General features: G+C 41.9%; 1 protein-coding gene across 1 annotated transcript; it reads left to right on the forward strand.

Annotated features, from left to right (window-relative positions):
* Positions 1 to 231: 231 nt before the first annotated feature.
* Positions 232 to 2,492, forward strand: LOC147384489 (uncharacterized). The gene is made up of 2 exons (XM_086425702.1): positions 232 to 1,465; positions 1,554 to 2,492. The coding sequence occupies exons 1-2, from the start codon at positions 277 to 279 to the stop codon at positions 2,432 to 2,434; spliced, it is 2,070 nt and encodes a 689-aa protein (XP_086281828.1). The 5' UTR covers positions 232 to 276; the 3' UTR covers positions 2,435 to 2,492.
* Positions 2,493 to 12,196: the final 9,704 nt, after the last annotated feature.

Genomic DNA, 12,196 nt, shown 5'->3' on the forward strand with positions numbered 1-12,196 from the left:
ATTTTTGAAAAGGGGAGTGACTGTGTTAGCCACAGTGAATGGCTTGATTTCTGGTACACTAAAGCTGAACGGATTTCTAATCCTCGTCTGACAGTAGAGTATAAGGAGAGAGCAAAATCATTTTACTTTGATCTTAGTGGCCGTCAGCATCCCAAAAAAAAATTACGAAGACCTTTTTCTTCTCGAGTTACTTTGGCTAAAGGAGGTCGTAAAGAGGGAGAAAATCCATTTATCAGGCTCGGTTTTCCCGCAAATCAGAATGTTTAAGATGAAGCCATGACAGCTGCATACCTCTCCTTGTGGTTGTGTCGTTTCGTTCTCCTCTGTGAGAATGGTGATCTTATTCGTCCAGGCACTTTCAAGGTAGCAGCATTGATGGCCCGAGGTACTACGTTCAGCTTGGTACCTCCACTTCTGTGTTGTTTATACAAAGGTCTAACTCAGACCTATTGGGGTATGAAAACACAGAAAGTTGTAGGTGCCTCCGCGAGTTATTGTCCCCTTCATTACTTGTTTGGGTGGGTTGGACTTCATTTTCCTCGAGGAGTATTTGGTAGCATTGATGCTGACTTTGGACCTCCGTATCTGGTTCGCACAGCTGGTGTTTCCAACTCATACTTTTATTGGGAAGATAATGCTAAAGATGCGAGGAATCTGATCAGCACCATGGATTCTAATGATTTTAAATGGCATCCTGAGGAGATTTGGCCACCAAAAGGTCATAGAAGGATGCGAACTGATGATGGTAATGATCCTTCTGAAGTTCAAGCTTTCATGATAAGTTGTCGTCCTGGATTTGTCATGTTTCGATATGGTGATGTTTGCGATGTGGAAATGTATAGCCCTCACAGGTTTGCTCGTCAACAAGGCTTTCGTCAACGTATCCCTGGAACTCCGATTCCTTTCACAAGATATGTGGATGGGATAGAGTTATACAGTTTATGGTTGTCTTTGACTCAGACCAAAAGTCGAGTAAATTTTTTTATTCCTCCAAAAGTGCAAGACATGAACCGGCAATTTGATAAGAGTTATAGGGATTGGTGGGTTCAAGATGTACTACCTCATTTGGATGCCCTTGATTTTCGTCTTCTTGAAGATAGCGTCTCCGTTTCGAACTTTAATTTTGATGAAAGAAAAGGATTTGAAGATCGTGAGGCACGTCGTGCTTTGCTTGTCACGCAAAAACCTTCTCGAAAAAGAAGAATAGAACACCCTTGCATTGATGATACGCAAAATGTCATTGCAGAACCTAGATTGAAATTGCGTTTCAAAAAAATACTGCCGACTCCAACGACTACTCGAACAGAACAGACCAACATTCTTGGGGTAGATGTAGAACAATTTGTTCATAAGTCAAGTCCCGTTGGTTCTTTGAAGCCTGTTGTTCAGACTGAGCCTAAAGATACGAGTGTGACTCCGGATAGGCAAGAAGCTGAAACTGAGAATGATGTGTCTCCTAGGAAAGGTAATTTTACACACTTTTTTTTTCTTTCTTAGAAATTTCATGTTTTTTTTTAAATGTATAATCTTTTGTGATTTAATTGATCTCGCAGAATCATCAACCAATATACATTCCATTGCCGATTTGTTCGCCTCAGAAAATTTTCCAATCCTCCCTGCCTTCTCGGGTATGGGAGATGTTTTGAATGTCAGTCATCTTAGTAGAGGGCTTTCTAAATTGATTGATACTGAAGACCCCTCAAAGAGTGATGGGGACGAGGTTTCTTCATGTCCTCGTCAAAATTCCCATGGCATTCCATCAACTTCAACTACACATACGGCTCCTACCGCATTGGCTTTACCTACTTCTAATAAGTTGATTGATTCATCTGTGATTGTTCCGAAGTCACGTGGAATGCTTACGGTTTCTACCCAAACTCGACAAGCTTCTTTACATGATAGTGACATTGACTTATGCGTTCAACAAGCATTACATAGAGCTCGTGATGAATTTCTTCGATCTAGAGTTGAGTTGATGCTCAATATTGGCTTTTCCAACCTAAGAGAATGGCAATCACTTCATATGCCTGCCATCATCTCTTCTCTCAAGAATGCTTTCAGAACTGATCCTATGCCTTTTGCTAACTTCTTCGAATCGCTTATAACTGGAGTAGAATCGTATCTTTCAAGACGAGAGAAGGCTTTATCATCTTTGTCAGCAGATGATAGGGATCTTCAGCTATCTGTCTTAGATCATGAAGCTCAACTAAAACGTCAATCAGTGGATAGTTTACGTATGCAACTGACTGAAGTTAAAGATAAAGAAGCTGTACTGACTAAACGAGAAGTTGAGGTAGAAAACGAGTTGACTCAGATAGAGAAATGCTACCACAAGTCACTGCTTCTAAAGAATCTCTTAATACTCAAGTTCAAGAAGAGGAGGAGGCTCTACTTACTGTTGAAGCGGAGTGTACTCGCTTATCTAATGCTCTAATCATTGATGATGATGAAATAGCTGCTTGCGAAGCCGAGAGAGAGTCTTTGAAGAAGAAGTTTTGGAATCTTACTTCTTTATATTAAGTTTTATTTTTATTATTATTATTATTATTATTATTATTTTTACTGTATAGGACTTAGGAAATTATAACATTGTTCACTTCATTTGATATTAATAAAATTCCCCCTTTTCCTTATACGAGTATATTATTTTTTTTTTATGTGGTTGAACCTGAAGTAACTTTACAGGCTGCCTATGTACCCAAAAACGGGATCAAACCATAACGTAGTTCAGATGGATGCTCTAAGTTTTGCCTAGACTGCCCTCTCGGGCTTTCAATCTAGCGAGCTCAATTTTTTTTTTTGAACCGTTCACAGTTTTAACTCATGCGGGTAAGGAGTATCATGTAGTTTAAACTCGTACAATAATGAGCATTGCTAAACAGTTTAGGCTCGTGCCGAGGAGCATTGTCAAACAGTTTAGGCTCGTGCTGGGGAGCGTTGTCAAACAGTTTAGGCTCGTGCTGGGGAGCGTTGTCAAACAGTTTAGGCTCGTGCTGGGGAGCGTTATCAAACAGTTTAGGCTCGTGCTGGGGAGCGTTGTCAAACAGTTTAGGCTCGTGCTGGGGAGCGTTGTCAAAGAGTTTAGGCTCGTGCTGGGGAGCGTTGTCAAACAGTTTAGGCTCGTGCTGGGGAGCGTTATCAAACAGTTTAGGCTCGTGCTGGGGAGCATTGTCAAACAGTTTAGGCTCGTGCTGGGGAGCAAGATTCTTTCAAGCATAGTATCGTTTGAGAAATTTCCCGTTGATTGGACCAAGACGTAATCTTTCTGGTGTTACAAGGAGATATGCACCATTAGTGTATACTTCTTTCACTACATGAGGCCCATCCCATTTTGGATCAAACTTCTTTCCGGAATGGTGTGAGAGGATGATTGGTCGTTGTACAGCGAGAACTAAATCGCCAACTTGAAAAGAACGTGGTCGAACTTTCTTATTGAATGCACGTGACAGACGGGCTTGGTAACATTCTAACTGTTGTTGTGCTTCCAATCTTTTTTCGTCCAATGCTTCAAGTTCAGCTAGACGTAACTTAGCATTCTCATCGCAGGTCAAACCTTCTTGAATCGCAATCCTTAAGGAAGGTATTTGCCGTTCCAATGGGAGAACAGCTTCAACTCCATAAACCAATGAGTAAGGTGTGGCTTGTGTGGAGGTGCGGTATGAGGTTCTGTATGCCCATAATGCTTCTCCAATTCGTTCATGCCAATCTTTTTTCGATTTTGAAACAACCTTCTCAAGAAGCTTGCAGAGAGTTTTGTTGAAGGCTTCGGCGAGTCCATTTGCTGCAGCGTTGTACATTGTAGAACATCTCTGTTTAATGTTAAATTTCATGCAGAATTGATCCATCAGCGTATTGCTAAAAGATTTACCATTATCTGTCATGATATATCGTGGAATGCCGTAACGGAAGACGATATTACTTTTGATGAAGTCGACTACCGTTTCTTTCTTGACCTCTCGAAGGGGAACTGCTTCCGCCCACTTAGAAAAGTAATCTGTTGCGGCGAGGATATAGAGATGTTGCCTTGAAGATTTTGGGAGTGGTCCAACGACATCAAGTCCCCACCCGTCAAAGGGCCAAGATGCGATTGTAGGATGCAATGGCTCTGGTGGTTGACGAATGTAATCTCCATGAAATTGGCAAGCTTTACACCTCTTTGCATGGTTTAGAGAATCTTTCACCATAGTAGGCCAGTAAAATCCCATCCTCTTCAGACTGTGATGGAGTTTTGGTCCTGACTGATGTGAACCGCACACTCCAGAGTGTGCTTCTTCTAAAGCATCTCGGATTTCATCATCTCCAAGACATCTCATTAAGATATCGTCGAAAGAGCGACGATATAACTTATCATTGAAATATAAAAATCGAGGCGCCCTACGACGTATTTCGATTTTATGCTTTAGGTCATCTGGCAGCTTCCCATGCTGTAGATAGTCGATAAGTGGCTGTCTCCAATCTTTGACTTCGGCTATTTCAACAACGTTTGCTTCGTGAGACTCACAATTTTCATCTATCAAAGGAGGTAATACCCACCGATGGCAGATAGGGATACTCATTGTCTCTCCTTCTGGCATAGCCAAACTTGCAGCAAGACTAGCTAAAGCGTCAGCCTGCTTGTTTTCAGCTCTTGGTATATGCCTAATGATGACGTCTTCGAATTGTCTTACCAGTTGTACAGCATAGCAGTGATAAGGCACTAACTCATGCTTTCGAACGTCATACTCTGTCGAGAGTTGGTTAATGACGAGTTGTGAGTCCCCATACACGTAGAGTTGGTGTAACTTCATCTCTAGCCCGAGTTCTAAACCAATGATCAGAGATTGGTATTCTGCAACATTGTTTGAACATAACTTCGTCAAGACAAACGAGAATGGCAATACTTCATTTTGTGGGGTGATAAAAATTACACCTGCCCCCGCTCCATCTCTTCTAGCTGCGCCATCAAAGAACATTCTCCAAGCTGGAAGCACATCAATAGAGAATACTTCTTCGTCGGGCAAGTCGTGAGACAATTCCCATTCAGCCGGAATAGGATGATCAGCAAGAAAATCGGCTAACGCCTGCCCTTTTACAGCCTTTTGAGGGATGTAAATAATTTCAAATTCTGATAAGAGAAGGGCCCATTTAGCTAGTCTTCCCGACAAGACTGGCCTTGTCATGATGTACTTGAGTGGATCAGCTCGCGCAGTGAGTCGGATTGTGTGCGACAACATGTAGTGCCGGAGTTTCTTTGTGGCAAAGATGAGCGCTAAACATGTCTTCTCAATGGGTGAATAATTTACTTCTGCTCCAACAAGAGTTCGACTCAAGTAGTAGAGTGCACCTTCTTTTCCTTCATCATTTTCTTGAGCTAGCAATGCTCCTAGTGACATTTCTTGTGCACTAATATAGAGAATCAGTGGCCTTTCAGGAATTGGTGCAGAAAGAACAGGAGGCTTGAGAAGATACTCCTTGATGCTTTTCAGAGCATTCTCACAAGCTTCATCCCATTCAAATGATGTATCTTTCTTCATCAATCGACTGAAGGGATGACAACGCCCAGCTAAGTTTGAGATGAACCTACGAATGTATGCAAGTCGACCTTGTAAACTTTTGAGTTCATGAATGTTCTTTGGTGCCGGCATTTTTTGAATGGCTTCAATTTTATTTCGGTCGATTTCAATACCGCGATGCCGAACCACGAATCCCAAAAATTTGCCCGAGGTAACTCCAAAAGCACATTTTAATGGATTCATCTTGAGCTGATACCGCCGTAATCGGTCGAAGGTATCACGTAGATGTTGTAAGTGATCTTCCCTTTTTTTGGACTTTACTACTAGGTCGTCAACATAACATTCGACTCTATCATGTAGCATGTCATCAAAGATCTTTTGCATAGCTCGCTGGTAAGTGGCACCAGCATTTTTAAGTCCAAAAGGCATAACTTTGTAACAATATATACCTTTTGGGGTACGAAAGGCTGTAAGCTCCTCGTCTTTTGGCGACATTCGAATTTGATTGTAACCAGAAGATCCATCCATGAAAGACAAAGCTTCATGTCCTGTGGTTGCATCAACCATAAGTTCTATGATTGGGAGCGGAAAATCGTCTTTTGGACATGCATTATTCAAGTCGCGAAAATCGACACATACTCGAATTTGTCCATTCTTCTTTCTTACTGGAACTATGTTGGAAATCCAGGTTGGATACTTTACTTCTCGGATGAAGCTAGCTTCTATCAACTTGTTGACCTCTGTCTCAATCTGTGGTATCAACTCTGGCCGAAAACGACGTTGTGCCTGTTTTATTGGGCGAACTCCGTGTTTAACTGAGAGCTGATGAACAGCGATCTTCGGGTCAAGTCCTGGCATTTCTTTGTAAGTCCAAGCAAATACATCTCGGTACTCTTGTAGCAACTTGAGGTACTCGGCTTCTTCATGCTGGTTTAGAAGAGTGCTAACGAACGTAGGTCGCGGCTCTTCAATTGTCCCAAGATTTATTTCTTTCAAGTCGTCTACCGTGGCTTGTCCGCCTTCTTCAAAAACTGGTGGAGCATCTTCGAGTTCTTCATCTGACGACGTAGAATCTTCTTCAGGGAATTCTTCAATGGTAATATGATTTACCGAAACGACATCTTCGGAATTGTCAATTTCAACAGTTGAAGTTCTGTTGTTGCTCGTTTGGTTTGTGAGGATGATGGTGCGTCGTTTCACAACCAATGCATCTGATATCGAGACTTCTAAAGTCGTTTGTCGTTTCATGCGAGATGGAATAGTGCTATGCAAGCCACTACTATCTTTATGCTCCACATGTTTATTCATTGGCTTAGGTCGACGTCGCGATTCTTTTCGTATTTTTACCCCAACATTCTGACCAAGTCTAGATATAGCAGACGCACGAGGTTTATGAATCTGTACATCATGATGATCATCTAAAGCACCTAATCGGTCAAATACCGACGTGGTCGAGATATGGCCACCAATTCGATCAAAGACCGATGTTCGTGGAACTGGTGTTTCTTCAGACTCATCAATGATTTCTACTGTAGTATGTTGCGAAGCAGCCGTCTTCATCTTAGAAATTTTGATTGGAGCATCTGACGTATACCCTAGCCCCGCTCGTGTGAATGAAACCTTTTCTCCAGCTCGAACGAGTTTGACTTGTGTTGAAGTTAAACCATGAATTTGATCAGTTGGTAGTAGTTCGCCCAATCGTACGGGTTCACCTTTTTCGTAACCAGCAATTGCGAATAACTTTGAAGTTTTAGGACCGAACCAACTTTTGGACTCTACTTTTGCGAGGTTGTCTTTATGGTTCTTCACAATTGACGTAGTTGAGATAATGTTTTCCACGGGTGTCCTTACTATGTAAGATTTTTGGAGAGGTGTAACCGGGAATGTCAACTCTTCTTTCAACGTCTCCAATTCGATTTTAGAGACAGGAAGTTTAGTCTTTGAAGAAATCTCTTCGAAAGGTGATTGTCCCGGCTTTCGTCTCGATTGTGGCACGTAACGAAGCATTGGGGTTGGCGATACAACTGTGGATGATGCGTCCACCATTGATTGGCCCACTTTCATCTGTCGAGTTTCTGGTTCTTGCTTCTTACTTCGTTCTTTTTGAAGCGGAGGACTAGGAGAAATCTTATCGGCGTCATTCATAGCATGCTTTCCTTTGTCAGGTTTTTGTTTACTCGAAGGAGGTACCGAAACTGGAAGTGCTTCTTGAATGACATCCCCTTCAAAATAGAATTTCGCATCTGCAAAATACGTTTCTGCCTTGTCAAACGGTTGATCTTCGGCTATTACACGCTTTTGCACACCATCTTGGTAATACTTGAAGCATTGATGTAATGTGGATGGTACTACTCCAGTTTCATGCAACCACGGTCGACCGAGAAGCAAGTGATATGAAGTTTTACAATCAATCACGTGGAAGAGTGCTGTTGACTCCAAATCTGCAATTGAAAGCTTGACTCTTATCATGCCGATAGCTCTTTGACCACCCAGGTTGAAGCCCTGAATCATCAACTTACTGCGAGCAAGTTGATCCGATGAGATGCCAACTTGTTTCATAGTACGAATTGGCATGATATTGACCGCAGAACCACAATCCAGGAGGATTCTTTGAATTTTAGTTTCCCTCACATAACCTGTAACATAAAGCGGCCTATTGTGAGGTCGAGACCCCAATTGGAGATCCTCGTCAGTAAAGGTGATTGTGGCCATGCACAGACCATCTTCTGGTAGATCTATGTTGGGTTGAATTTCTTGCTTTGATTCAGTTGAGCTTTGCGTTGAAGTAAGCTGAACTTTTTGAAATTCTCTGGACAAATCCAAGTCGACCTGCGAATCTTCTGTTTTCGAGGTGTTATTGTCTTTCTCCAGTTTCTGGTCTCCATCAAAGGAAGATCCAGGATGTTCTTCTGATCTACTATCGATATTATCTTCAAGCACCTCCGCTTCCACTTGGTGACATGAAACCGTGCAGGCTTCCTTCAAGAGCTTCCTTGGTAAGAATTCTAAAAGAGTAACCGGCACACGGGGAGGTTGTTGAAAGATGTCTTCAGGGTCTGCGGGCGGAACTCGGAAAGCCTTCTTCTTTGTTGCTCTCTTTCGTTTCTTTGACCCTGTACTTGGTTTTGACTTTCTTCTCTTTCTCTTTGGCTTCGAAATAGAAGGAGTCGACACATATGTAGGACGTCTTTTTCGACGAGTGACAACTGTCCACCCTTCATCATCAACTGAAGCAGACTCTGAGATGTCTGACTTTGATTTTGAAGCCGAATGAGATTGTGGTCCTTCTTGAAGTGAAGTGGGAAAGGTGATGATTTTTCTTTGATGTGGCCTTGCCCCCAGCGTGGGATAGGCCTTTTCAACATCAAAATGTACGGACATGAGTTGTGATGGTTTAGGTAAAATTTTGGTGATCTGAGGAGATGGAATCTGCGTAGCATACTGACTTGTCAAGAGTATTGGATCAAAAGATCCAAAAGTGACAGAGGTCATGTTGGAAGTAGCAACATTTTCGACACAGTCAAGTTCAATTTTCCCTTGACGTGCCAAATCCATAATCTTCTCCTTAAAGACGAAGCATTTTTCAATCGGATGACTGATCACCCTGTGATAGCGACAATATTTCGGATCATTGTCGCGACCTGCTTCCTCGGGTCGTTTGGGCACTGGAAGTTCAATGAGCTTTAATTTCAGCAACTCTTCAAACATGCCCAAGACATCAGCATCAGGAAAAGGGTACTCTTTTACTTCAAGCTCTTTCAGAGTCTTCCAAGCTTTTTCTTTTTCTTGTGTTGAATCAGCTTGTGGCTGATCTTCTCTTCTTTTACCTGTGATTTTGACAGGTCTGCTGATAGTGGTGGATAAGACTTCTTTAGTTTTGAAGGACTTGCCATCCTTCTTTTCTTGCCTTCGAGGCTCACTTGGTCGTGGAGTCTGATGCACAGCTATACTCTGCTCCATGTCGTGGGCTCGAGTAGCAAGCTCTTCGAAAGTGTGTGACTTGATTCCTTTCAAGATGTAAAGGAGTTGCCAGTGCATCCCTTGAACACACATCTCGATAGCAGAAGATTGCGAGAGTCGATCCATACAGTTGAGGGAAAGATTTCTCCATCGCTCTATGTACTCGATGACTGGTTCATCCTTTCTTTGTTTGATAGCGGCGAGCTCCACCATACTTACTGTTCTTCTAGTGCTGTAGAAGCGGCCGAGGAACACCCTCTCAAGTTGATCCCAACTGTCTATTGAGTTGGGTTCCAAGTCAGTGTACCAATCAAACGCATTGTCGCGGAGGGAACGAACAAATTGTTTCACCATGAAGTCTCCGAATGTACCGGCATTGTTGCAAGTTTCGATGAAGTGGGCAATATGTTGCTTTGGATTGCCTTTTCCTTCGAACTGTTGGAATTTTGGTGGTTGATATCCCGCTGGAAGACGCATTTGTTCGATACGTTGAGTGTAAGGTTTGGAGTAAACCAATGAGGACTGTGGCATGCCCCCATACTGAGCACGAATGGTGTCAGTAATCATTGCTTGCAGTTGTTGAACAGAAAGCGAAGCAACAGACCCCTGTGGTGGATCTCGAGTAGCTTTTCGTGAACCAGAATAGTCTGCTCGTTGTTCCTCTTCGTGCGGAGCCATGTATGCTTCAGGGGTGAATCCTGGAGGATGTGATGGTCCAGCACTCGACTCATTGTCTTTGTCTTTCTGCTCCAAACGGCTGGCGAGAGTTGCAATTTGAATATTTTTTTCTTCCATTGCTTTTGTTAACTTGTTGATGGTGTCTGCCATCTGAGCAACTTGTTCCTCCATCGTTAGTGCGCCAGCTGTCATTACTGCTCTGATGGATGTGTGAGTTTGTGACGGAGAAGTGATCGATAAAGATCTAGATGATCCCTCGCTTGACTTCGAATCAGATCCAGAATCTGACGAGTCGTCTTCTACCACGTCCGCCCACGATTCTTTCGTGGTAAGTGCCGTTTTTGTGGCACGTTTCTTGGAGTGATGCTGGAGAGGCTCCATTAGCTTGATTCCACCAGTCTTTGTCTTTGTTCGTGTCACATGATGATCGCGACTAGTAACTTGATCAGATTCAAGATTGGAAGAAAGGGTTTTCTTACCTTTCTCAGTAGTGGCAGATGCGATAGCGTTGACGTTGCGAGATGCCATTGATGCTTTAGGTGATGTTCTTGCAGTTGACTGAAAGATGAGAGGTTGAGATGGTCCCACCGGGCGTGCCAGAAATTTGTCGACAATAAATTTCTACGGATCTACCTCGAGATTCGTGAAATAAGATCGCAAATGATTTTATTGATTTTTTGATGAAAAGTGGATACAGATCTCAGTGTTTCCTCTGATTAACAGTCAAATACAAAAATAGTGATGACGTATGTAGCTTTTCTTCTCTCGGTGCTTCGCGCTTTATCGGCTGAGAAGGTTGCTTGAACGGTGGCTTTGCTTTGTGCTTGATCTTCTGTAGAGGCTTCTGTAGATCTTCTTCTCTCCGGGCTTCGCGCTTTATAGGCTGAGAAGGTTGCTTGGATTTCGGAGAAGGGCTTTATGCTTGATCTTCTCTTTAGTCGGAGTCCGGATCTCTGAAGAACCTTGCTTTTGTCTCTGGAGAAGGGCTTGAGAGTTTCTTCTTCTCTAGAGGGAGAGCTTCTGTCTTCTGAGAGAAAGTGATCTAGATCCCCTCTCCATGAGAGAGGCTCTTGTATTTATAGACTTAAAGGTAATTTAGCTTTCCAATTATACCCCCAACTTGAAAAGGTTTAATTGATTTATTTAAAAGGCTAAATTTGTCCAAATCCCATTTAAGGATTCTATGGATTATTATTGGGCCAAATTTATTTATTTGGGTATAAGGCCCAATATTTAATGTGGATCACTTGAATTTATAGGATCATGAGCTTTATCTGCGAAAGCCCAAAATCCAAACTTGTAGGGGGGTACGTTCCCATTTAATGGACTCACTTTGGATTTGAAGCCCATTATAAAATTAGGGATTTTTTTATTTGTAAATTTGTAAAGGCCTCTTCGAAATTTTGGTACCTACAAGCCTTAGTAAGCATGGTTTCAAAATTCGCCCGAGTTCTCTCGGTATCATGCATGGACGAGATGGATGGACAAGTTCATGTATCAGACGAGATTTAAAGCCTTACGTTCATTTTTTTCATTTTTGACAAAAAAACTTGTTCGAGATAAAATGGTATTAAGCATGGATGAGACAAGACACGAAACTGAGTTTTAAAACCATATTAGTATGATGTTGTTTCCTTATTAAGATTGTAGGGAAAGTGTTTTTGTTTAATAAATGAGGTTTTCTTGAAAAATATTAAGTCGTTAATCCACTAAATCTTTACTATTATAATGAGAGAAGGCGGAATTGGAGTGGTCAACCATCGAATTTTGGATCCCACAAATACCCCCAACCTTTACAATTAAATTTAATATAATCAAGGTCATTCTAGTTTTGAATAACAATGTGTTGTGAGATGTCTAATATTCTTATTGGACTTGGACTTCAAGAGGCAAAATAATATCTCAATGTTTTGTTTTGTTTTTTTGTTTTTTTTTTGTATATATTATATTTTCAAGTAGGGTTTCTAATGTGTTTTTGCTATGTGAGTTTCTTTGCAACTGTGGACAGAGGGTCTGTAATGTTTATCATTAATAATGGATCTTCTCCTTTTCCTTCGTGGACGTAG

This window comes from Akebia trifoliata, chromosome 15 (genome assembly GCF_017979445.1).
Source record: "Akebia trifoliata isolate Shusen 1 chromosome 15, ASM1797944v1, whole genome shotgun sequence".
Taxonomy (NCBI): Eukaryota; Viridiplantae; Streptophyta; class Magnoliopsida; order Ranunculales; family Lardizabalaceae; genus Akebia; species Akebia trifoliata.

Bases quoted from the DNA above. Each gene is read 5' to 3' on its own strand.
- LOC147384489 (XM_086425702.1), top strand. From the start codon at position 277: ATGACAGCTGCATACCTCTCCTTGTGGTTGTGTCGTTTCGTTCTCCTC. The intron at 1,466-1,553 runs GTAATTTTACAC...TTGATCTCGCAG, and splicing joins TGATGTGTCTCCTAGGAAAG to AATCATCAACCAATATACAT.